At 40.8% G+C, this 27,210-nt stretch overlaps 1 protein-coding gene across 4 annotated transcripts in view; it reads right to left on the bottom strand.

Annotated features, from left to right (window-relative positions):
* tubgcp6 (tubulin gamma complex component 6) overlaps positions 1-27,210 on the bottom strand; it is a 62,863-nt gene that overhangs the window by 1,170 nt on the left and 34,483 nt on the right. For 3 of the 4 annotated variants that reach the window (XM_086010341.1, XM_086010338.1, XM_086010340.1), the window contains 13 exons: positions 26,041-26,129; positions 25,456-25,571; positions 23,810-23,948; positions 23,577-23,699; positions 22,002-23,301; positions 21,617-21,702; positions 12,678-12,918; positions 11,039-11,207; positions 10,398-10,539; positions 10,004-10,198; positions 8,157-8,289; positions 1,548-1,761; positions 534-733 (listed from right to left, as the gene is read on the bottom strand). In XM_086010341.1, the coding sequence (XP_085866467.1) occupies positions 534-733; positions 1,548-1,761; positions 8,157-8,289; positions 10,004-10,198; positions 10,398-10,539; positions 11,039-11,207; positions 12,678-12,918; positions 21,617-21,702; positions 22,002-23,301; positions 23,577-23,699; positions 23,810-23,948; positions 25,456-25,571; positions 26,041-26,129 (3,147 nt within the window). The remainder of the gene's footprint in view (positions 1-533; positions 734-1,547; positions 1,762-8,156; positions 8,290-10,003; positions 10,199-10,397; positions 10,540-11,038; positions 11,208-12,677; positions 12,919-21,616; positions 21,703-22,001; positions 23,302-23,576; positions 23,700-23,809; positions 23,949-25,455; positions 25,572-26,040; positions 26,130-27,210) is intronic. The other variant, XM_086010342.1, reaches the window with a different exon arrangement.

Here is a 27,210-nt window from a genome sequence, read left to right on the forward strand (position 1 = left end):
CACCTTTCCTCTTTTTTTTTTACACATGGCAGCTGTCTCTCATTCTGCCAGTACATTTCACACCTAATCGGAGCCGTCTTTTGTCTCTTTACTAGTCCCATCACCATCTCGTCTCGTTTTGAATACCTCTTAATGTCTCTTCACTTCTTTTGTTCCCTCCCCAGCCCTCCTTTCGATCTATTTCATTTCCTTTCCAGTTTTGAAGAAGGGTTAGACCCGAAACATCGACTCTAATTTCTCTCCACGGATGTTGCCTGGCCTGCTGAGTTTTTCCAGCATTTTCTGTTGTTATTTAACATTATTGGTTTTGGGTTTGTATGCAAATTTGTGAATTTACTCACTTATAGACACAATGATCCAAAACAAATTCAGAATTGTGCACGTTATTTACCTGCGATCATCCATTAGCCACCATTATTTTGACTGGTATAGTTTCAGTTACAGATTCAGTAAAATGTTTCACATTATCAATATGCCTTACCTCTGAAATAATGTTAACTGGAATTAGCAATAATTGAATGTACATACTCTACCTTTAAAAAGGAAGTGTGAATAATGTTTAAATGTTTTGTAGGATTGCTGCATCATGGCAAAGTTGGGATGTATTGCCATTTGTTTGTCAGCATCATATTGCCAGGCCTGTGAAATCAACTGACTGCGGAATTTCAGAATCAGGCTGAAAATATTGTGAATGATATTCATCACTGGGGCAGCTTTCTCGGTCAATAATCCCCTGTAATATAAAAAGGAGATAGATTTTGGTTTACATAGGCAATATGTACCCTTTCCAAACACTACAAATTGCGCCTTTGTTACCCTCATATCTGAATTAGAAGCCATGTATGTGAAAAGCGATTGGGCATAGTTAAAAATCCAAAATTATAAGTATTTGGTTGAAGTATGCTTTGTGATACAAGGGATTAAAAACTAGAAAAAAACACATTTTTAGCCCTTTCCTTTATAATCCAGACTACTTGATATGCAAACAATTCACATTTTCTACTTTTGTTCAATCTTTAAATCAGATGTGTTCTTTTGTTCCCCCCTCTGCCTGAAGAAAACAGAAATATAACCAACAGCAACAAACGTTTCAACTTGTATTTTAACACTTGTTTGCTTTTTGTTGTGAATTTTGTAGCATTGTTAAGCTTTTAGTCTCAGTGCAAATATATAGTGTGTTTAGGGAGTTACTTCAGAATCATGCACTCAAAATGGACCTCTAACTTTTGGAACACATGCAATGCAAATAGTTTTAGACTGCTTAGTTTCTACAATAATGCAGTATTAGATGTCCTTTGTCATTTCACTGTGTACAACAATCTCGATTTTTACTGTAATTAAATAACATGGGATTTTCTTCTCGTTATAAGTTATCTAGCCCAGTGGATTCCTTACAGCCATTCAGGCACTCGCATCACAATCTCATCAGTTCAGTTTTCTTTCCCCTCCCTTTACTTACAGCTCATCAGTGCAGACTGCAGCCTAATAACTACCGTAACACATGACATACTTTAGAAATGCTGCAAAAAAGTAGAAGGGATTCTTGCCTGAAAATGCCTTTGTTGAGGTACTCTGCATGTGTTCTGTGGAGTTCATCCAGGTTTCCAACTGATGACAACTTGTGTCCAAATTCGCACCAGGTAACATGCAAGATCTGATTTGCAATATAACCTTGGATAACTTTGACAAAATGCTGCATTTCATGTCGATAGAGTTGAAGCTGATGAAACTGAACTGAATTTGAAGAATGGTTAACCAAAGCTAAAATAAAAAAAGAAAAAATTAGTTTAAAAAACCCCAATTTCAATCCGCAAAATTCTAGAAAATTAAGAGGAAAAATAGGTGGATTTGTAGATCATACAACATATCACAAGATCCGCTGGTTAGGAGCATGAGACATAATACTGCCGATACTGTTCAAGTGTATTACTATTATACTGTGGCAGAGCCACCAGGGGATTCAGGACAATTGTTTATAATTCCTTTAACAGCAATGTAGTGCAACTGGGGGCTGCACCTTTAATGTATCTGTTAACTGTACTGTGGCTTCTTTCCTTTACTCCGTGTGATGACGTCATGCCGCCCGTCACGTGATCCCCCAACGGCAGGAAGAACGTGATGACGTCATGACGTCAGTGCTCGGAACCTTCTAGCAGTTCTAGAGGCTTTCAACCAGACCAGACCTATTTGCATTGTATCCAGCAGTTTACTGTTTAACTTCGTTTGTTCATTAAATTTTATTGTTTTTGATTCTCTGCGTCGATCTCAATTCTTCAGCTAGGAACCTCCGTTCCTACAATACTATAATTAATGGTAATTATATCATAATGCTAAATGAAGTTAGGTGGGCTCAACTAATCTTAACATTATTTTTGTCAGTAAATATCACTGAAGGACCAGTCATATAATACAAGATAGATATGGAGTGCATATTCCCAAATTTATATCCACTCTCATGAGAGGGTGGCATAATTATCTTCAGGTAAAATATTAGGAATCATTTTTTTAAATCAATGTTTTAATTGTAATCAAATTTCTTAATTTAAATTTAAAGTGAAACACTTCACCAATTACAGAGAATATAGTGACAAAGTTATGTTTTTGGCAAAAGACCATTGGTTCATCTAGACTATCAGTTTGCTTACTGTGATTCTGTAACTTGTAACACCGTACCCCTTTCCCAATAGGAATTCATCCAGTTCTTAAAAAAAAAAATCTGCCATGTCTTTCTATTCCTCCAGTTGCACTCCCTTTTACTAAAACAATGATGCCTAAATGTCCTATTTTCTTTTGACTGCCTTAACAGTAAACCATGTTCCCATGTCTTTGAATCCTGTGCTCAGCAGAAGAACTTTGCTGGATCCATATTCTCCCCTTATCCTCTTCTCCAGAGTGTAAAGTCTCAGGGTAGACAATCTCTTTCTTGAGTCCTCCAACTTCAGGGAAACAACCTCGTAGCAATCCTCTTGACTTCCTTCAACAATTCTACATCTTTCTTGTAATACCATGCCCATACTGAACACAGTACTCCAGCTGCGGTCTTGCTAAAGCCAGATACAATCTCAAAATCAGCTCCTTAGACCTAGGTACCCGAGGTATCATAGAATGGTTACAGCAAGGAGGGCCATTCAGCCCATACCGGCTCTCTGCAAGAGCACCTCAGCTAGTCCCACTCCCCCACCCTTTCCCCGGAGCCCTGCAGATGTTTTTCTTTCAGGTACTTATCCAACTTCCTTTTGAAAGCAGTGATTCAATCTGCCTCCACCACCCTTTCAGGCAGTGCATTCCAGATCCTAACCACTCACCGAGTAAAAAAGTTATTTCTTATGTCGCCTTTGGTTCTTTTGCCAATCACATTAAATCTGTGTCCTCTGGTTCTCGACCCTTCTGCCAATGGGAACAGTTTCCCTCTATCTACTCTGTCCAGACCCCTCATGATTTTGAAAACGTTATCAAATCTCCCCTCAATCTTCTCTGCTCTAAGGAGAGCAACCCCAGCTGCTCCCATCGATCCACGTAACTGAAGTCCCTCATCCTTGGAATCATTCTCGTAAATCTTTTCTGCACCCTCTCGAAGGCCTTCACATCATTCCTAAAGTGCGGTGCCAGGAATTGGACACAATACTCCAGTTGAGGCCAAACCAGGGTTTTTATACAGGTTCATCATAATTTCCACACTTTTGTACTCTATACCTCTATTCATGAAGCCCAGGATCCTGTAAGCTTTTTTTAACTGCTTTCTCAACCTGCCCTGCCACCTTCAACGATTTGGGCACATATACTTCCAGGTCTCTGTTCATGCACCCAACTTTAGGATTATATCCTTTAGTTTATATTTCCTCTCCTCGTTCTTTCTACCAAAATGTATCACTTTGCACTTTTCTGCATTAAATTTCATCTGCCACGTGTCCGGCCATTCCACCAGCCTTTCTATGTCCTCTTGAAGTCTATCACTATCCTACTCACTGTTCACTATACAGGAAACTGTGCGCTATCCGGCACCGACGGGACCGAGCTGTTGCCGTTCCCTCAAAACCGCCGGACACACCAGCGTTAATGTTGAAGCATACGGAGCTTTTCATCTCCGTATCTGACAACAAACATTGTTGCTTAGCAACAGCTTCTAAACAGTCGGCCCGTACCTTGGAAGCGTCTCTCTGAAGCTGTTGCTAAGCTAGAGACTTTGCAGAGCCGGACTGTTGGGGAAAAAAAAGCCACGAGAAGAAAAAAAGCCACGAGAAGAAAAAAAGCTAACAAAACGGCTCCTGATTTTTGCCGGTGGCTCGAGCTTGCCCGACATTTAGCCTCCGGATAATACAAAGTTTCCTGTACTTCCAAGTTTTGTGTCATCTGCACATTTTGAAATTGTGCCCTGTACACCCACATCCAAGTCATTAATATACATCAAGAAAAGCAGTGGTCCCAATACCGACCCGAGGAACACCATTGTATACCTGCCTCCCAAAAAACAACCGTTCACCACTACTCTCTGTTTCCTGTCACTTAGCCAATTCCATATCCGCGCTGCCACTGTTCCTTTTATTCCATGGGCTTCAACTTTGCTGGCGAGCCGATTATGCAGCACTTTGTCGAATGCCTTTAACAAATCCGTGCTGGCTTTCCTTAATTAATCCACATTTGCCCAACCGACTGTTAATTTTGTCACCGATTATTGTTTCTAAAAGCTTCCAGACTACAGAAGTTAAACTGACCGGCCTATAGTTGCTGGGTTTATCTTTACACCCTTTTTTGAACAAAGGTGTAATATTTGCAATTCTCAAACCCTCTGGCACCACTCCAGTTTCTAAGGAGGATTGTAAGATTATGGCCAGTATCCCCGCGATTTTTTCCTTCAGCATCCTAGGATGCATCCCATCCGGTCCTGGCGACTGATCTACTTTTAGTACAGCCAGCCTTTCTAGTACCTCGTCTTTATCAATTCTTATCCCATCCAGTATTTCCTCTACCCACTCCTTTACTATGTCTATGGCAGAAATCCTCTTCCTTGGTGAAGACAGGTGCAAAGTACTCATTTAGTACCTCAGCCATACCCTCTGCCTCCATGCGTAGGTCTCCTTTTTGGTACCTAATCGGCCCCACCCCTCCTCTTACTACCCACTTACTATTTATATGCCTATAGAAGACTTTTGGATTACCTTTTATGTTAGCTGCCATTCTATTTTCATACCCTCTCTTTGACCCTCTTATTTTCTTTTTCACTTCTCCTCTGAATTTTCTATATTTAGCCCGATTCTCAGATGTATTCTCGACCTGACATCTGTCATACTCGCTCTTTTTCTGCTTCATCTAACTCTCTATCTCTTTTGTCATCCAGGGAGCTCTGACAGTAGTTGCCCTACCTTTCCCTCTAGTGCGAATGTACCTCGACTGTACCCGAACTATTTGCTCTTTAAAGGCAGTTCCACTACAGTTTTGCCTGCCAATCTTTGATTCCAATTTACCCTGGCCAGATCTATTCTCATCCCGCTGAAATTTGCCTTCCTCCAATTAATTATTTTTACTCTAGATGGCTCCCTGTCCTTTTCCATAGCTAATCTAAACCTTATGATACTATGATCACTGTGGCTAAATGTTCCCCTACTGACACTTGCTCCACTTGACATAAGAACATAATAGGAGCAGGAGTAGGCCAATCGGCCCCTTGAGCCTGCTCCGCCATTCAATAAGATCATGGCTGATCTGATCCTAACCGCTAATCTACTATCACAGAACCATCTCCTGAATCTAAAAGAATTAAACACACGAAATAGGAGCAGGATCAGGCTACACGGCCCCTGGGCCCGCTCCGCTACCCACAGGGCCATGTCCGATCTGAACCTAGACTCATGTCCAAATTCCTGCCCGCTCCCCGTAACCCTTAATTCCCTTTACTTCTAGGAAACTGTCTATTTCTGTTTTAAATTTATGTAATGATGTAGCTTCTACAGCTTTTTGGGGCAGCATATTCCATGGACCTACCACCCTCTGAGTGAAGTAGTTCCTCCTCATCTCAGTTTTGAAAGAGCAGCCCCTTATTCTAAGACTATGCCCCCTAGTTCTAGTTTCACCCATCATCGGGAACATCCTCCCCGCATCCACCCGATCCAACCCCTTCACAATGTTATATGTTTCAATAAGATCGCCTCTCATTCTTCTGAACTCCAATGAGTAGAGTCCCAATCTACTCAACCTCTCCTCGTATGTCCATCCCCTCATCCCCGGGATTAACCGAGTGAACCTTCTTTGTACTGACTCGAGAGCAAGTATGTCTTTTCTTAAGTATGGACACCAAAACTGTATGCAGTATTCCAGGTGCGGTCTCACCAATACCTTGTACAACTGAAGCAATACCTCCCTATTTTTATATTCTATCCCCCTAGCAATGAAAGCCAACATTCCATTGGCCTTCTTAATCACTTGCTGCACCTGCATACTAACCTTTTGAGTTTCGTGCACCAGGGCCCCCAGATCCCTTTGTACTTCAGTACTTTCCAGTTTCTTGCCATTAAGATGATAACTTGCTCTACGATTTCATTCCCCAGAACCAGATCCAGCAATGCCTCCTTCCTCGTTGGGCCGGAAACATACTGATCAAGAAAGTTCTCCTGAACACAATTCAGAAATTCTTCCCCCTCCCTGCCCTTTACACTATATTTCTATATTAGGATAGTTGAGACGTCCCCCATTTTCACTACTCTCTAGCTCTTGCATCTCGCTGTAATTTCCCTGCAAATTTGCTCCTCCATATTTCCCCCACTAATTGGTAGCCTATAGAATACACCTAGTAGTGTAATGGCACCTCTATTATTTCTTAACTCTAGTCATATAGATTCAGTCCTCGACTCCTCCAGGACATCCTCTCTCCAGCAGTGCAACATTCTCCTTAACCAATACTGCCACCCCATCTCCTATCTTTCCTTCCCTATCTTTCGCGAACACCGGGGCCTAGAAATTCGGTGTGGTTAGCGCCCAAAAAGGGCACTTAGTGGGTGTAGTGCCACTGGCCACGCCTCCCGTGAAATTTAGCGGGGCACTAATGGCAGCGTTAGCCGGTAGCGCTGCGCCGCCACCGATGACGTCATCGGTGTGCGCAGCGCCCCGCTACTGCCCAGATTGCTAAATTTGGTAGCGCCCCCCGCTGTAACGCCGGTCACAATTTGCGACCAGTTCAGGGGGGCCTACCTGCGGCGGTAGAGCCGCTGAGGTGCAGGGTGGCCATTTTTTTTGCTGGCCGCCTGCCAGCACCTCTTCGCGCAGCCGTCCCCGGCTTCCTGAGCACCCCCCCGCGTTGTGCCGGCTGTCTCCCAAGAGCCCGGCACTTCTCCTCGGTGCCGGGCTCTTTTGCCGGCACTCGCGATCTCAGATCGCGCTGCAGCAGGCCCCTCCCCTTTAAGGGGAGGAAGGCCTGCAGTACTGCAGCGTGCCGTGCCGCACGTTGCGCTGCGAACTTCAGTTGCAGCGCCCCAAGACGGATGCGGGGCGCCTTGAGTAGCGCCACGCTTCCGTCTGGGGCGCTGAAACTGAATTTCCGGTGGGCGTTCGCGACTCCTTCCAGGGCGGCACTTCCGGCGCCCTGGAGAGACTGGCGCCCCATTTAGGCCCCTATATCCAGGAATATTTAATCCCCAATCCTGCCCTTTTTTGAGTCAGGTCTCCGTTATTGCCACAACATCATATTCCCATGTAGCTATTTGTGCCCGCAGCTCACCAACCTTATTTACTATGCTTCGTGCGTTCACATACATACACTGTACACTTATCTTAGGCCATCCTGTGTTCTCTCTTAGTCTGACCCCACCTAATACCTTACTATTTCTTGCTTTAGTGCTATCCGTCTCTCCCAATCCTTTGTGCCCTTGGTTTCCCCTTTCTAATGCTACACAACTAACATTTTATTCACTTTTTTCACCGCCTACAAGTATTGAATTGGCTATGCTAATGACTTATCCATCAAACCCCCAGTTTGTTTTCCTAATCCATTACCTCACGCACATTGTTATTTAATATGTAATCCATGTTCTCGCTTCAACCTAATCTTGTGTCTTTAATTGTAGCAAATAAACATTACCAGTAAATCCTTCTAAACACATTCTTACAGACTATTTCCTGCAATAATTCAATGATCCTCAATACACGTTCAACAATATTTTTCTCACCTGTACGTTTTAAATGGAACCAAACATCTTTTAGTGTCCAGACCATATGCTTTAGCTGCAGCAGAAAAGAGAAGATCTTGTTGTACTTGTTCATGCAGCTTTCAGTGATCACAATGTTGAGGGGCCAATTCACCTACACAAGCATACCAGGGAAAAGAAGTAAAATGTACATCAGTGAGACTGGGTAAGACTGCAGCTATGATATACCACTGTGGTATAAGTTTCAGAACTTAAGTGTATTTCTACACAACTTCCCCTTAATTCTAAAAGGAACATCGGTATACTTACTGGCATTTCACAGTGGTCTTTTCACTACTTTTGGGAGCTACAATTCATGCATATCTTCTCTAATGAAGCATTGTGAAATTCTATTCTGATGACAAATCAGTTAACATGACTGGAGTGAAACATCACATCACAAGCCATTTTGGATATCACCAAATTTAAATAAAGCAAAGTGCTTTTATTCAAAGGATGCATTACCACAATGATGACTTATTGTACTTCTTTTAACATTTATTTTACTTTTGAATATATAATATTTTCCACTTGCATAAACAACTTGATTTTCTATAGCGCCTTTAACATAGTAAAATGTCCCAAGGCGCTTCACAGGAGTGTTATAAAACAACATTTAACACCGAGCTACATGAGGAGAAATTAGGGCAGATGACCAAAAGCGTCTTAAAAGGAGAGAGGGGTAGAGAGGTTTAGAGAATGCCAGAGCTTAAGGACTAGACAGCTCATTTTTGCTTTAGTAGGCACTTGTCTGACAGGATTAGTCAGTTTATTTTGAATTTGTTCAATATTTATTCATAAGAAATTTTAGGAACAACAAAAGGGTAATTGAACCTAAAAAGCCCACCTCTTTGTTTGATCTCAATCCCATCTTCGTACCTTCTCATTGTCAATCAATTCATTCTTTCTTCAAAAATACATCTAGTTGTCCATTGAATTCATTTATACCAATAGCTTCAATTGTCTTAGTTAGAAACATATATTTTTCTTACCCTTTGGATGAAATAGCACTGTCAAATTTCCCCTTTACTCCTAACCATCAAAATGAATTAAGATCCCTAGTATTTGAAACCTTTGTCAGTGAGATTGTCTGAATCAACTTCATCTTTTTCAGAAGTTTGGAAACATAGGTCATCATTTTTGATAAGAACAAGCCTCAATTCTTCCATTTTTACTTCAGATTCCTAAAACCTGGTCTCATCTTGGTGTCTTATGTAGCGTTTTCCCAAAGACAATAATAGCATTCCTATAGTGTGGTGACCAGTACAGCACAGTACTGCAGGCAAGTATAATGAGTCACTGTACAGTAACAATATTACTTTTAATTTGCAATTTTATCCCACTGCTAATGCAACTTAGTTTATTACGATTTTTTGTCTCGTTGAAGCAATGCACCAGAATGATATTTCTGAGCAATATTTTCATAGTACTCTTCCTGATCAGGATTATGTGTGACTGCTTCATTAAACATATACTAATTTTAGTTACTAGTTATGTCTACATTGAATTGCATCTGCTATCTACTGGCTCAGTGTCCCAAAAGATCCAAATCCTTTTGAAGCACGTTGTATTGTTCCTCATTATTTGCTCTTTCTCCAATTTCAGTATAACTCAATTTATAAGTATTGCAAAATTAAATTGCTTGGCCCTCATTTTGCACCATTTCTGTTAACAACCTAGTCTGCAATTGAAGATCCTGTTATTTTTGTAATTGTTTATTGACACTCAGAAATTGTCTAAATGAAAATGTACTAAATCATTCAAATAACTTTCAGGAAAGAAAATATTAGAAATGTAAAGTATTTTTCATTGTAAGAAAACATTCTCACCTTGTATCTTAGTTCCAAGCAGTTCAAGGCATCTGGTGCATTGGGCTTGAACATTTCCGGCAGGTATTTAAGGGCAAAGGTCAGATTAGAGGCTAGCTTAGAGTCTCCATGAAGACTATACTGCAATGCTTTGTTCAAGATCGAATTGAGAACTAAAGGATTCAGAAGTTCCCCAGGTGTCTGTCCCGATCCAAGCTATTGAAAGAAAAAGAACCATTTCAATTCACTTCACAATTGGGATTTTCCAACTCACAGGGTTGAAGTTATGGGAATTTATTAAATGAAAACTTAACTTTAAGCAAAAATTGGAAGAGGAGTGTAATTGGTGGTTGATTCGATATCATCCATTTTACACCATCACCAAAAGTTAAAATTACCCCATGCAAATCAATACCTTTTCGAAGAGCAGATCACTAAGTGATTGGGCAAACTCGCCATCTTCCATCAACAGGAAATGTCTCAGTGCTTCAAAGTTCTGTTCAATGTTCAGTTCCACAAATAAATAATCGACTATGGCTTTATTTACCAGAGAAGCACTAAAGAATTTGTAAAGGGGAAAAAAAGGTTATTTAAAAAAAGGCAATGTTACAAGTAAAACTCAGGAAAAAAAAACTATACGCAGAATGTTCTCAAGATGAATATTAACCCTTTAGTATCGGTGGCCATTTTGACACACGTAATACTGTTTAAAAAAAAAAAAATCAGTATTAAGTACAGTAATCTTATCCTATGACTGCCGAATGTGCTTTGAAACGTTCAAATTTTGTCCATTACAACAAAAGTTGTAAATTGAAGTGTTGAAATAATAAAAACTCATATCATCTTTAAATTTGAAGTTTCATTGCTCTCTTTCTCCAATTACTTTTCCTAGCACTTTTTTGGGGGTTTAAATAAAATGGCCAGTCCAGGCAGTTTCAACGAATCAGTGAGAAGTAGCCGAGAGTCGGAAGCCCCGACTGATAACTTGCTGAGCTACCTCGCTAACTTAAACAAACTGCAATTATGATAATAGTTGTTTCAGTCAAAAACACTTACTGAGCTATAAGAGGTGATGTAATGGAATGCTTCATCAGTACTGGAAGTGAGATAAGACTGCTTGCTTGCACTGCTGTTGCATCTGTTGCTCTACGCACAGAAGGATCCAAGGGCAATAAATAGGGCTCAGTTATTACATTCTGCAGCAGGTGTGAAATGGGCGGTTCAGCTGGAACAAATAATGTGCGGAAAGTTAAAATCAAGTCCAAAGAATTAAAAGATAAATTCACCAATCATGTGTTGCCAGTGTGGAACTTCACTCAAGGGGAGCACAGGTTAAGAGAATCGGTGCCACAATCTTGTAGCCCTATTTCCATCCCACGCTCCCTTTTGAGTATACAGGAAACTTTCGATTTACCGGCACCTAAATAACCGGAAATCTCGGTTAACCGGCAAAATTCAGGAGTGGGTTCAGGTAAGTTTTATTACTTGCCTTCCTCGATCTGTTGCTGTGCAAGGGTGTGGCTGCAGCTGTTGCTAAGCTACAGAGACGCTTGGAACTTGTGGCCATTGTTCTGAACCTGTTGCTAAGCAACAGGGTTTGTTGCTTTATATGGAGCTCTCAGCTCCGTATCTTTTACTATAGCTTTCAGTTATCCGGAATTTTTGATGAACCGGCACCACGTCGGTCCCGGATAAAAAAGTTTCCTGTAGTTCCCCCACTGGCAGGGGGGACGCGGTGAATTTACCCTTAAATTTCTACAAGTCACCCTAGCAAGATATGATACACCTTAGGATCCTCCAGGAAATAAAGGGAAAAGGCTTAGAAATAGCATGCAAATTAAAAACACTTATGCTGGACAGAAGGTTTTTAAATGAGCCACGTAGGTCAATTTAAATACTAATTTCATAGCAGACATAAGGCAAAGTGATCCCTTCAAGCACGTCTGCTTTTTATCACTGATGCCAAAGTTACTGATCTATTTCCCGATTTCCTGCAAGATTCCTCCTACCCCAGCTGCATCAAATCCTCACCTATATTTAAACTAAAGAGAAATCACTTCAAATTTCCCTACTAATGGCCACTGGTATATATTATCAGAGATTAATACATTAATGGCAAAATTAAAGAGAACTCATTTCACACCAATATAGGTTTGAGTAGACAGATAATTCAGTAATTGCTCTCGTTACTTAGGGGGCAGTGTTAAATCAGCATGAAAGGAAAATCATAACATTTTATTGAACCACTAGAAATTAAAATTTGGTGTCTACATTAAAACCACAGGGGTCACTTCACAGAATCACAGAAACCCCACAGTGCAGATAGAGGCCATTTCGGCCCATCAAGCCTGCACCGACACATATCCCACCCGATTCCCGTAACCCCACGTATTTAATCCCCCTAACACTAAGGGTCAATTTATCATAGCCAATCAACCTAACTCGCACATTTTTGGACCAAATAGAGGCATTAATGATAGGAGCCAGTAATCCCACGAATACTCCACTTCAACCAGAGGGTGTCGAAGGCGGCCCTCTCTCTAAAACAGGGATAAAAGGGAAAAAAGTCTTCAGCATCTTTTACCACTAAAAAGTACAGCCCTATTAACATTAAAATAGATATAAACTAATGCTTCCAATGCCAAGCATCAAAATGTTAAAGTTCCAATTAATTCTTTAAACACTGAACGCTTACACATCAATTCATAGTTGTCCTGGTACTGTTCTACACAGTACTGGTCTGCCAAGGTTTTGAGATAGGCCTGTTCTTTCTCCCATGTAGAACTTTCTGTCGCTGCTTCTTGGATAGGCTCCATTGCAAAACTCAAACGGTCAGTTGCTGGATACATCAGGACTTGCACAGTAGAATTTGAGTGATGGCCATGTATATTTCTTTCTTGAAAACAAGTCTTCTGTAGTTCTAAAGGATCTTTATTCTAAAGGATAGAAGAACATAATTATTCACCATCCATAGTCATCATTTTTGTAAATGATATGCCAATGCCAAAAAAATGATTTGGAGAAATATTTTACAAATAAAATTCAATAACATAAGCTCATGAATAAAATCTACTAAGTAAAAAACCATTTGCGCTGATTTGGAAATTCTTTGGGTTAAGAGGGCCTTGTGGATGTGCTGATGACATATTTTGGAATAGAAAATTCAAGCATAGTGACATACCATAAAGAATCAAATCATTTACCATAATCATACTGAAAAGGGTATAGGGTATGTAGTGGGTATGTTTCTGGGCTAGTAATCCAGAGACCGGGATTAACTATCCAGAGAACACAAGTTCAAATCCTACCATGGCAGTTTGATCATTTGGATTCAGTTAAAAAAAAAAATCTGGAAATAAAAACCTGGCCTCAGTAAAAAGTGCCCATGAAGCAGTCGGGTTGTTATAAACCCCCACAGTTCACTAAAGTCCATTAGGAGAGGAAACCAGCCAACATTACCCAGTCTGGCCTACATGTGACTCTAGTCCCACCTCTAAACTGCCCTCTGAAGTGACCTAGCAAGCCCCTCAGTTATATCAAACTGCTACAAAGATTTATAACCTTCTCAGGGTAACGAAGGGTGGGTGATAAATGTCGGCCTCGTCAGCACTGCCTACATCCAGAGAATGAATTTTTAAAAAAGTAAAATTATTAAAGCACTTAAAACTGTAACATTGATTTTTCCTTAAAGTATTACTGTGGTGTTATTAGTAGTAATTAAAAAAAATAATTGTTCTCTGGATGTGGCCGATGCCGACAAGGCCGTATTTATTGCCCATCCCGAGTTGTTCGGAGAAGGTATTGGTAGGCCTTCTTCTTCAACCACTGAAGTCCTAGTGGTGATGGGTGCTTTCACAATAAGTCATAAGAAATAGGAGCAGGAGTAGGCCAATCGGCCCCTCGAGCCTGCTCCGCCATTCAATAAGATCATGGCTGATCTGATCCTAACCGCCAATCTACTATCACAGAACCATCTCCTGAATCTAACAGAATTAGACACACGAAATAGGAGCAGGATCAGGCTACACGGCCCCTGGGCCCGCTCCGCTACCCACAGGGCCATGACCGATCCGAACCTAGACTCATGTCCAAATTCCTGCCCGCTCCCCGTAACCCTTAATTCCCTTTACTTCTAGGAAACTGTCTATTTCTGTTTTAAATTTATGTAATGATGTAGCTTCTACAGCTTTTTGGGGCAGCATATTCCATGGACCTACCACCCTCTGAGTGAAGTAGTTCCTCCTCATCTCAGTTTTGAAAGAGCAGCCCCTTATTCTAAGATTATGCCCCCTAGTTCTAGTTTCACCCATCATCGGGAACATCCTCCCCGCATCCACCCGATCCAACCCCTTCACAATCTTATATGTTTCAATAAGATCGCCTCTCATTCTTCTGAACTCCAATGAGTAGAGTCCCAATCTACTCAACCTCTCCTCATATGTCCATCCCCTCATCCCCGGGATTAACCGAGTGAACCTTCTTTGTACTGACTCGAGAGCAAGTATGTCCTTTCTTAAGTATGGACACCAAAACTGTATGCAGTATTCCAGGTGCGGTCTCACCAATACCTTGTACAACTGAAGCAATACCTCCCTATTTTTATATTCTATCCCCCTAGCAATGAAAGCCAACATTCCATTGGCCTTCTTAATCACTTGCTGCACCTGCGTACTAACCTTTTGAGTTTCGTGCACCAGGACCCCCAGATCCCTTTGTACTTCAGTACTTTCCAGTTTCTTGCCATTAAGATAATAACTTGCTCTACGATTTTTCCTGCCAAAGTGCATAACCTCACACTTTCCAGTATTGTATTCCATCTGCCAAATCTCTGCCCACTTACTTAGCTTGTCTATGTCCCCTTGCAGGTTTTTTATGTCCTCCTCACTCACTACTTTCCCTCCCATCTTAGTATCATCTGCAAACTTTGATATGTTACACTTGGTCCCCTCCTCCAAATCGTTAATATAGATTGTAAAGAGTTGGGGACCCAGCACTGACCCCTGCGGAACACCACTAGTTACTGATTGCCAGTCTGAGAATGAACCATTTATCCCAACTCTCTGCCTTCTGTTAGATAGCCAATCCTCTATCCATGCCAGAATATTACCCCCAATCCCGTGATTTTTTATCTTAAGCAATAATCTTGTGTGGCACCTTGTCAAATACCTTTTGGAAGTCTAAATACACTACGTCCACTGGTTCCCCTTTATCCACCCTATATGTTACTTCCTCAAAGAACTCCAGCAAATTTGTCAAACATGACTTCCCCTTCATAAAACCATGCTGACTTTGTCCTATTAAATTACGATTATCCAAATGTCCTGTTACTGTCTCCTTAATAATGGACTCCAAAATTTTACCTACCACAGATGTTAGGTTAACCGGTCTATAGTTTCCAGCCTTCTGTCTACTGCCCTTTTTAAATAAGGGTGTTACATTAGCAGTTTTCCAGTCTGCCGGGACCTTTGCCGAGTCCAGAGAGTTTTGGAAAATTATTACCAATACATCCACAATCCCTACCGCCACTTCCCTCAAGACCCTAGGATGTAAGCCATCAGGTCCAGGTGATTTATCCGCCTTGAATCCCATTATTTTACCGAGTACCACTTCCTTAGTGATTTTGATCGTGTTTAGCTCCTCCCCCCCTTTAGCCCCCCCGTTTGTCCAGTGTTGGGATATTCTTAGTGTCCTCTACTGTAAAGACTGATATAAAATATTCAGTGTTTTTGCCATCTCCATATTTCCAACCATTAATTTCCCGGTCTCATCCTCTAAGGGACCAACATTTACTTTAGCCACCCTTTTTCTTTTTATATAACTATAAAAACTCTTACTATCTGTTTTTATATTTTTTGCTAATTTACTTTCATAATCTATCTTCCCTTTCTTAATCAATCTTTGTTATTTTTTGCTGTCTTTTAAAGTTTTCCCAATCCTCTATCCTCCCACTAGATTTGGCTACCTTATATGCCCTTGTTTTTAGTCGAATACTATCCTTAATTTCTTTACTTAGCCACGGATGGCTGTCTTTTCTTTTACACCCTTTTCTTCTCAGTGGAATATTTTTTTTTTGGAAGTTGTAAAATAACTCCTTCAATGTACACCACTGATCATGTATCGTCTTACCCTTTAATTTATTTCCCCAATCCACTCTACTCAACAATGATGTTAGGTAGGGAATTTATGATATTGACCCAACAAAGATAAAGGGATGAAATACATGTCTAAGTTAGGACGGTGTGTGACTTGGAGGGGAACTCATTGAATTCTGAATTTACTATTTTTGTACAATATTTTTAGGCTTTTTTGTATTAAAAAAGTGTTAAAAAGATTTTAAAATTTTAAAAAGGGAAACCCGACCCCAACCCGCTCACTTTCGGTTTTAACGGAGGTGAGCGACCAACCCGCTCTTAGGCGGCGAGCCAGTCACTAAAATATTTTCAGGAGGCTGGTGCCTCCATTTTAGCTTCGCTTTTATTTTTAAAATTTATTTAGCTTTTATTTAGCGTCGGCGGGAATCTCGAGCGGCAGAGCGAGGCTATAAAAGGCGCCAGAGACCAGGTAAGGCCTCACAGCGTCGGCGGGAATCTCGAGCGGCAGAGTGGGGCTATAAAAGGCCCCAGAGACCAGGTAATGCCTCACAGCGTCGGCGGGAATCTCGAGCGGCAGAGCGGGGCTATAAAAGGCCCCAGAGACCAGGTAAGGCCTACCAGTCTCCGAACTCGGGACTCGGAGGGAAGGAGAGAGGTAAAAAGTAATCCAAGTGTGACGTCACCAGAAAGCAGGTAAGTGATTGGTTGGTAAGTATTTCTCCCTTTTTAAGCTTAAATCTCTTTGGTTTATAGTTTCTAAGGTGTGATATTCACCATCTAGAATCGGGGCAGAGGGTATTTAAGAATAATATTAATAAATTTAATTAATTACATAGAATGGGAGATCAGGTGATGTGTTGCTGCTGCAATATGTGGGAGCTCGTGGACACCATTGATGCTCACGGTGATCACATTTGCAGTAAGTGTTGGCTGCTCGAGGAATTCCGGCTCCGTGTTGAAGAGCTGGAGTCCGAGCTTCAAACACAGACACATCAGGGAGGAGGGGGGGGGGGGGGGGGGGAGTTACCTGGACTCTGTGTATCACGAGGTATTCACACCAATTAGATTAATTAATTCAGATGTAGTCCGTGGCCAGGGTCAGGATGGTGTGACTAGAAGTCAGGCAGGTACGGGGATCCAGGAGGTAGTGTTGGAGGAGCCGCAGCCCTTGCACTTGTCCAACAGGTTCGAGGCTCTTACTCCCTGTGAGGATGGGAACAGGGACTGCGGGGAGGATGAGCAACCTGGCCACAGCACCGTGGAGCGGGGGGCCATTCAAGTGGGGGGAGTTAAAAGAAATGTTGTAGTGGTAGGGGATAGTATCGTTAGGGGGATAGATAGAGTTCTTTGCAGCCGAGAGCGAGAGTCCCGAAGGCTGTGTTGCCTGCCCGGTGCCAGGGTTAAGGACATCTCCTCTGGACTGGAGAGAAACTTGGAGGGGGAGGATCCAGTTGTCGTGGTCCATGTTGGTACCAACGACATAGATAGGACAAGGAAGGAGGTTCTGCTGAGGGAGTTTGAGCAGCTAGGGGCCAAATTAAAAAGCAGAACCACAAGGGTACCTGAGCCACGAGCGAATTTGGCTAGGACAAATAAAATTAGAGAGTTAAATGCGTGGCTCAAAGACTGGTGTGGGAGAAATGGGTTTTGCTTCCTGGGACACTGGCACCAGTACTGGGGCAGGAGGGAGCTGTTCCGTTGGGACTAGAGTCCTGGCGGATCATATAACTAGGGCTGTAGAGAGGGCTTTAAACTAACTAGTGGGGGGGAGGTTCCTAGAGAGCAAATAATAAAAATGACAACAGCGAAGGTCATAGACTTAGGTAGCAGTGGGGAAATTAAAAACCAGAGCGTGTCAGGAAGGGGCAGAAGGTATGGAGTAAAAGGTAAAGTAATAAAAAGGGCACAAGCAGGAACTAAGTGTCACAAAACATATTTGAAAGTTCTCTATCTGAATGCACGTAGCATTCGTAACAAAATAGATGAGTTAATGGCACAAATAACTACATATGGGTATGATCTTGTGGCCATTACAGAAACATGGCTGCAGGGTGACAATGCCTGGGAATTAAACATACCAGGTTATTTAACGATCAGGAAGGACAGGCAGGAAGGAAGGGGAGGTGGGGTGGCTATGTTAATAAAGGAAGGAATCACTGTAATACAGAGAAATGATATTGGGTCAAAAGGTCAGGATAATGAAACAGTTTGGGTGGAGGTAAGGAATAATAAGGGGAAAAAAACACTAGTGGGCGTAGTCTATAGGCCTCCGAACAGTGGCAACTCTGTTGGACGGAGTATCAATCAGGAAATAGTTGAGGCTTGTAATAAGGGAACATCTATAATTATGGGGGATTTTAACTATCATATTAATTGGACAAATCAAATTGGGCAGGGCTGCCTTGAGGATGAGTTCATTGAGTGTATTAGGGATGGGTTTCTTGAGCAGTATGTAACTGAACCGACCAGGGGGCAAGCAACCTTAGATCTGGTCCTGTGTAACGAGACAGGATTAATTAAAAATGTCCTAGTAAAGGATCCCCTTGGAATGAGTGACCATAACATGGTTGAATTCCATATTCAATTAGAGGGTGAAAAGGTTGGATCTCAAACAAGCGTGCTAAGCTTGAATAAAGGAGACTATGAAGGTATGAGAGCAGAATTGAGTAGAGTGGATTGGGAAAATAGATTAAAGGGTAAGACGATACATGATCAGTGGTGTACATTTAAGGAGTTATTTTACAACTTCCAAAAAATATATATTCCACCGAGAAGAAAAGGATGTAAAAGAAAAGACAGCCATCCATGGCTAAGTAAAGAAATTAAGGATAGTATTCGACTAAAAACAAGGGCATATAAGGTAGCCAAATCTAGTGGGAGGAGAGAGGATTGGGAAAACTTTAAAAGACAGCAAAAAATAACAAAAAGATTGATTAAGAAAGGGAAGATAGATTATGAAAGTAAATTAGCAAAAAATATAAAAACAGATAGTAAGAGTTTTTATAGTTATATAAAAAGAAAAAGGGTGGCTAAAGTAAATGTTGGTCCCTTAGAGGATGAGACCGGGAAATTAATGGTGGGAAATATGGAGATGGCAAAAACACTGAATGAATATTTTATATCAGTCTTTACAGTAGAAGACACTAAGAATATCCCAACACTGGACAAACGGGGGGCTAAAGGGGGGGGGAGGAGCTAAACACAATCAAAATCACTAAGGAAGTGGTACTCGGTAAAATAATGGGACTCAAGGCGGATAAATCACCTGGACCTGGTGGCTTGCATCCTAGGGTCTTGAGGGAAGTGGCGGTAGGGATTGTGGATGCATTGGTAATAATTTTCCAAAACTCCCTGGACTCGGCAAAGGTCCCGGCAGACTGGAAAACTGCTAATGTAACACCCTTATTTAAAAAAGGGCAGTAGACAGAAGGCTGGAAACTATAGACCAGTTAACCTAACATCTGTGGTAGGTAAAATTTTGGAGTCCATTATTAAGGAGACAGTAACAGGACATTTGGATAATCATAATTTAATAGGACAAAGTCAGCATGGTTTTATGAAGGGGAAGTCATGTTTGACAAATTTGCTGGAGTTCTTTGAGGAAGTAACATATAGGGTGGATAAAGGGGAACCAGTGGACGTAGTGTATTTAGACTTCCAAAAAGGTATTTGACAAGGTGCCACACAAAAGATTATTGCTTAAGATAAAAAATCACGGGATTGGGGGTAATATTCTGGCATGGATAGAGGATTGGCTATCTAACAGAAGGCAGAGAGTTGGGATAAATGGTTCATTCTCAGACTGGCAATCAGTAACTAGTGGTGTTCCGCAGGGGTCAGTGCTGGGTCCCCAACTCTTTACAATCTATATTAATGATTTGGAGGAGAGGACCGAGTGTAACATATCAAAGTTTGCAGATGATACTAAGATGGGAGGGAAAGTAGTGAGTGAGGAGGACATAAAAAACCTGCAAGGGGACATAGACAGGCTAAGTGGGCAGAGATTTGGCAGATGGAATACAATACTGGAAAGTGTGAAGTTATGCACTTTGGCAGGAAAAATCGTAGAGCAAGTTATTATCTTAATGGCAAGAAACTGGAAAGTACTGAAGTACAAAGGGATCTGGGGGTCCTGGTGCACGAAACTCAAAAGGTTAGTATGCAGGTGCAGCAAGTGATTAAGAAGGCCAATGGAATGTTGGCTTTCATTGCTAGGGGGATAGAATATAAAAATAGGGAGGTATTGCTTCAGTTGTACAAGGTATTGGTGAGGCCGCACCTGGAATACTGCATACAGTTTTGGTGTCCATACTTAAGAAAGGACATACTTGCTCTCGAGTCAGTACAAAGAAGGTTCACTCGGTTAATCCCGGGGATGAGGGGATGGACATATGAGGAGAGGTTGAGTAGATTGGGACTCTACTCATTGGAGTTCAGAAGAATGAGAGGCGATCTTATTGAAACATATAAGATTGTGAAGGGGTTGGATCGGGTGGATGTGGGGAGGATGTTCCCGATGATGGGTGAAACTAGAACTAGGGGGCATAGTCTTAGAATAAAGGGGCTGCTCTTTCAAAACTGAGATGAGGAGGAACTGCTTCACTCAGAGGGTGGTAGGTCCATGGAATATGCTACCCCAAAAAGCTGTAGAAGCTACATCATTACATAAATTTAAAACAGAAATAGACAGTTTCCTAGAAGGGAATTAAGGGTTACGGGGAGCGGGCAGCGGGCAGGAATTTGGACACGAGTCTAGGTTCGGATCGGTCATGGCCCTGTGTGTAGCGGAGCGGGCCCAGGGGCCGTGTAGCCTGATCCTGCTCCTATTTCGTGTGTCTAATTCTGTTAGATTCAGGAGATAGTCCTGTGATAGTGGATTGGCGGTTAGGATCAGGTCAGCCAGGATCTTATTGAATGACGGAGCAGGCTCGAGGGGCCGATTGGCCTACTCCTGCTTCTATTTCTTATGTTTTCTTATGTTCTTAACACCTGCAGGCCAGGATTCCGAGGCCTCGGGAAACCCGGCAGATGAAAGGAGGCAGGAAGGTCCGGATCCATAAGATAAGGCCTTTATTGCACTGCTTTTGTGCCAGGAGGAACAAGAGTGCTTCCCTCGTTCCACCAAGCTTACCCGTTTACCCACCGTGATCTCCTGCCCTCTCCACCCTGCGATCCAAATTCTGGAGATCCCGATCACCCCACCCCGCCAATCCAAACCCCGAAAATCCCAATTGCTCCCCAACCGCTTTCCCACCCGACAGGCAGCCAGCCTGTCAATCTGGCTAGCTGTCAGGCATGACACCTTTTGAAAAAAAAATTAAACCATGCCCTGCCATTAAATTCAGCAGGACCTGTGCGAAACCCTTACTTCCAGGTTTCCCGTCCGCAAATCCTTTCCCCCTCACACACCCAACTCGGAGTTATCAGGGCTATTATTTCACTTCACATCAGGAACATCAAGCAAGCAAGCACATAAGGGTCAAGAACGCCACACCACAGATTACAAAACATTGATTGAACTCTGTATCTTAAAATAAAATACCTCATCTTGAAAGCATGTAGTTTGAAGAGGGTGGGTAGATACTGTTGTTTCTGGACTTTTACCATTAATGTCATTTTCACAGGTACCTACAAAAGATAATTAATGGACAACTATACAAACATATTTCACTAATTTAACAGAGTAAATTGGAAATCTAAATATCTGTATGTTACAAATAAAATAATAACAACCTGCATTTCACATACTAATCAATGTAAGTTTTGGTAAGATATGAATAACTCAGACTAGCTGTAAAATTTAAAATGGGTTATCTTTATATGTTGTCCATTTATACATTATACAGTTATCAGTAGAGTAGAAGAAAACGTCAGTTCTTATAAAAATAGCTGTGCTGTTGAAGGAGTAAAAGCCTTGCAATTCTTACCTTGTGATTCATCTTGTTCTTTGTTTTGATTTCCGTTTAGCTCAAGTTCAGGACTTGGCAGAGCTGCATCCAGTTTGGATTTTTCAGTGGTTTTGATTCTTTCTTCAGGAATGATAGGGTGTACAATTTCAGCATTCCGCTTTTCATCAGATTTATCTGGCACCACGATTTCTACTAGCGATTGTTTGTTATATAATATGTCTTGAATGGTAGAATCAGATGAATGACCAGCAGCAGATTTCTGCCTTGGTATCAAATTTGCTTCCACATCTGGTGACCATTCTCCGATTCTGATATTTGACTGAGAAGGATGCCCAAAAGAACGCCAACCAAGTACAGGAGGTTCTACATCAGATGCAAGTTGTCCAATTTTAATCCGAGATTGTGATGATTGACTGTGTATATTCCAATGCGGTCCAGATGGTTCTGTATCGGGTATATTTTTGCCAAACGTAATGCTGGCTTGTGACACATGGCCATGGATGTTCCATCTAGCTCTAGGTGGTTCTACATTGGAAACATAATCACCAACTTGTATATTGGCTTGTGAAGCATGCCCATGGATATTTGCTTGTGGCCAAGACTGCTCTATATCTGAAACGTACTCACCAACCTGTATGTTGGATTCTGAAGCATGCCCATGAATATTCCATCGTGGCCTGGCAGGTTCAACATTGGATACGTATTCACCTACATTTAGGTTTGAATCAGACACATGACCATAAGTATTTGCATGTGGGCCTGAAGTCTTACTATCCGATGTATGCGCTACAACTTTGATGTGCGAATTGGAACAATGTCCACGAACATTCCACTGAGATGTCCTTGAATCCACCTGTGAAAGGTTTTTGCCTTGTGATGCTTTACCATGAGCACCCAGAGATGCTGCTGAAGAAATATTGAAATCATATTCATCTTTGTCAATAGCAATGGTTTTTTTCTCATTTGATAGTTCTGAACCTATTTCCTTCAGTGCCACATCAAGTACTGTGGTTTGTTTAACTGTTTCAAGGGCAGCTCCAGGTTGCTGCTGCTCCTCAGGAAGAAAATCCTCAAAACTTAGATCAAGCAAGCATACTTCTTTCTGACTAGGATTACTACTGTGGGGTAGATATTGTGAATCAACATCAAGGGAAGCTTCAAGTCCAGGTTCTGCCTCATCAACTTGAGTCTTAGATTGTCGAGACCCTTCTTCGAATGAAAGTAAATTAGTCTGTGCAGTGACTGTTGAGGCTCCTTCATTCATTGGTGCAGGCAAGTTTTCCTTCTTATTGAGTATTCTGTTTTCATTTGATGCTACCTGAAACATAGAAAGTTATACAATAGTATTTTAGTGAACAGTAAAATCATTTTTCAATATGGGTCCAAAATTCCTTTCTTCACTAATTATAGCAAAACATCAAGAATAAAAAATCGTTAATACCACTTTTTAATATAGGTCACTCTTTCTGCTAAAATTAAAGAGACAGATTTTGATCCCATAGTTCCTTAGCTTTCAACAATTATCAAGTTTTTTGGGGTGGAAGAAAAGAAAAAGGAAACATTTGGAGGTGAAATGCAGCTGTAGTACTGCACCTCAAAGCTCAACTCTTGAGAATCAAAACCTTTATTCAATGGTTCAAGATGCTGAAGATCCAATCCAGGAATAACATCCGATTTCTCTCTTTGTTCTCCCAGTGGCAACTTCTCTAGCAATGCCTGAGACATTAAAAAAGTTAATCTAAGAACAAGCAAGCAAAAGACAAATTAAAAAAACACATTTGACATGTCATACAGTTAAAATTACAATCAAGTATTTGCCCAACTACCTGAAGCTTTTTTTGATCATTAAGGAGAAAGTCAATGCGTGCAGTTTCTAACTTATGCCGTTGAATTTTCCACAGGGCTTTCTGTTCTCGTCTTGCTGCTTCCTCTGATAAGTTGCTGTAATGTTCAATTAGTTGTTGCCTGAAAATTAGTAAAATAAATTTAAACTTGTTTTCAATACTCTAATGATCCCTAACCAAACACGAAATATATAATCTAGATCAGACTCAAGGGAACACAAAAAAATGTTGGATTTGATGTTTATTAACATCTTAAGAACTTCAGAAACAGTGATATCTCTGATGTTGCTACCATTATGTACACCTTTCCATAGTATCACATCTTCGCCGGGAGCAAGCGGAAACCAAGCGCAGGCAGCGCATGTCAACCCAAGCACCCCACCCACCCGTTCAACCACCGTCTGCCCCACCTGTGACAGAGACTGTAGGTCCCGCATTGGACTCATCAGTCACCTGCGAACTCATTTTTAATGTGGAAGCAAGTCATCCTCGGTTCCGAGGGACTGTCTAAGAAGAATCACCACATTTAACAATAGTTAGATAGAGCAGTCTCACATAAAACACATCAACATAGATCATAAAATTTGCTGCACAAGTTCATGCAAACATTTTAATGACCATCAAACCTAGTTGTGAATTCTATGTTGGTCTTTCAGATCAAAAGACAGTAAATATGATTACTTCTGCAAACTATTCACCAGCTAAGACAGGAACAGCATGTCCTCCCCAAAAAAGGGAGCACCAAGGCATAATTCAAGACTTTTGATATAAATGTGATGGAAATCATAGATAAACTGCACAGGCTTAAAACAGATAAATTCCCCAGGATTAGATGGTATTTATCTCAGAATTTTGAGATAGACTAATGAGGAGATTTGCGAGACATCGACTATCATTATGAGGGAGCCAAGAGACATTAGGGAGGTACCAGTAGAAGTAGGCTAATGTGGTACAGATTTTCAAAAAGAGTGGCAAAACAGACATGGGAAACTACAGACCCATTAGTCTTACTTCAATTCCATGTAAAATAATGGAATTAATTACCAGGAGTAAATGAAGGTTACCTGCACAACAACCTAATTAACAATCACCACAGGATTGGACAGGGAAGATACTGCCTGACCAATCTCCTTGACTTCTTTGAGGAAGTGACAACCCAAGTTGACTGTGGTAAACCGTATGAAGTTACGTACTTAAACTTCCAAAAGGAATTTGATGAAGTTCCACATAAAAGATTACTAATTAAGCTCAAAGCTGCAGGGATTCGGAGCAAATCTGGCTATGGATAAAAACATTGGCTGAATGGTGGTAAACTACAGGTACTAGTTAGAGGGATAATGTCAGGTAATCTAGTTGAATATTTTGAGGGGGTCACTAATAAGGTGGACAGGGGAGTGTCTATGCATGTCTATATAGACTTCCAGGAGGGATTTGATAAGATCATTTAATAAGGATTTTAAGTAATGAGGATTGTGAAATCCTATTTGAGTTGAGAATAACATACTGCAAGAAAAAATGTAATACAATTGGATTGTAAATAGACAAAAAAAATCTAATTTCAAATTAAGTCTTCTCTTCCTCCCAACTTTAAATAGATATTCTGCACGTATTTTCAACAAAATAGTTACCTTGCCCTTCTCTCCAATCCTTCCTCTTGTGCTTTACGTCTTTCTTCATACTCTCTAAGCGCTTGAACCTGCACTAAATCTTTTTCAGTCTCTTGTTGTTTAACTGCATTTTGACGCTAAGCAAAATAAAAATAAAACCATTTAATTGGTTTCAATATATGTAAAATTTGTTTAAACAATGAGGCTCATGATAAATGCATGTGTACTTCTAACAGGTATAAACACTGAATGCTCAACCAAACAATAGGGTGGATAAACAAGTTGTGCCCAATAAATGCCTCAAGATATTGACTTTACAGGCCACAGTGTTTTTGCTCAGTATTCCGTACTGGAATTGGACCAATACCCTATGCTCACCTGAAGTTTTTCATTGTATTTGACCTTCTAATCAGTTTTTCCCCTGAAGTTGCTTATTTTCACAACAACATTTCATTATTTTATAACAAGGTAAACCTAAATGATGGAGAAGATTTTCTTCTAGACAGACATAATTCGTAAACACAGTGAACCGTACAGGAAATTAAACAAGCCAATTCTCCGTTTGAAATTATAAAGGCATTTGAACCTATTATAAGAGATGAGCACCTCTATGTCCTTTTCAAATTGTTCTTTTAGTTCCAGAAATCGCTCCTGCTTCTTTACATCAAAAGCCTTCCTAGCAGCTATCTGATTATCTACAGATCAAAGGGCACAAAAATAGGAAAAAATTAATGTGCCATTTAAATGATTCTATCAGTGATTGAGAAGCCGTAGAGTTATGACAGTACCACAGTTCAGTAGTGCACGCCAGGATTTACAGTATATTTACATTACAATAAAACTACCACAGCAATTTTATTTCAGAGTGAAATCAACTAATTGCATCTGTTGGTAACTATATTTACTATCGACATGAATTTAGTTCAAAATTTCTAAAGTACTCAATAACAGTAAACAGCTCCAGGTTTTGTATTTATTGCAGATTATATACCTGGGTGGTTCGCATTGCTGTACAGTGCATTGCTAAAAAGATCACAACAAATGATGGATGCACAATGTACATAAAGATATCTACTATTGTCTTACAGTAAACAGCAAATACCTAGTTCAAGTACAGATTCAATATTCAGCCTAAACTGTCACCAATACTGTAGTGCTGCAACTAGTCTTGAAGAATGGTGGCAAAAGAAATACAATTCTCAATGCAGATTAACTAGTTTTTCATTTGCTCATTTAACAAAGTGTTTCAACATTCATACTTTTAATTGACAACTACATACCCATTTTATTTATCTATATTATGTTACATAATAGTCAATTAAAGTAGGATGCTAAAATACTTTGAGCACCAGTCACACCACTTTCATCAAACTTTGTTACAGATGCAAAATAATCTTTAAAAAAAAGAAACTTAGAGATTTCATTCTGGATTCGGACCTGCAACCTTAAATTTACAATTTAATTACCTCTAATTGACTGCAGTTTATTTACAAGTTGTTACTATTACCTGAATGTGTATATCGCAGATACCATGGATGAAATATTATAGTTTTGAGGAGAGACTCAAGATATTGGGACTATTCCCACTACAGCAGAGAAGGCCAAGAGTGGCTTATTAGAGGTTTTCAAAATCATGAAAGGTTTTGATAGAGTGAATAGTGAAAGACTATTTCCTCTGGTTGGGAAGTTACTGATGAGCAGTCAGCAGTTTAAAGTAGTCACCAAGATTGAGGAGAGATGAGAACAAGTTTATTTATGCAGAGAGTTGTTATAGCA

The sequence above is a fragment of the Somniosus microcephalus genome, chromosome 17, assembly GCF_052327205.1.
Source record: "Somniosus microcephalus isolate GS21.2 chromosome 17, FLI_Smic_1.0, whole genome shotgun sequence".
NCBI lineage: Eukaryota > Metazoa > Chordata > Chondrichthyes > Squaliformes > Somniosidae > Somniosus > Somniosus microcephalus.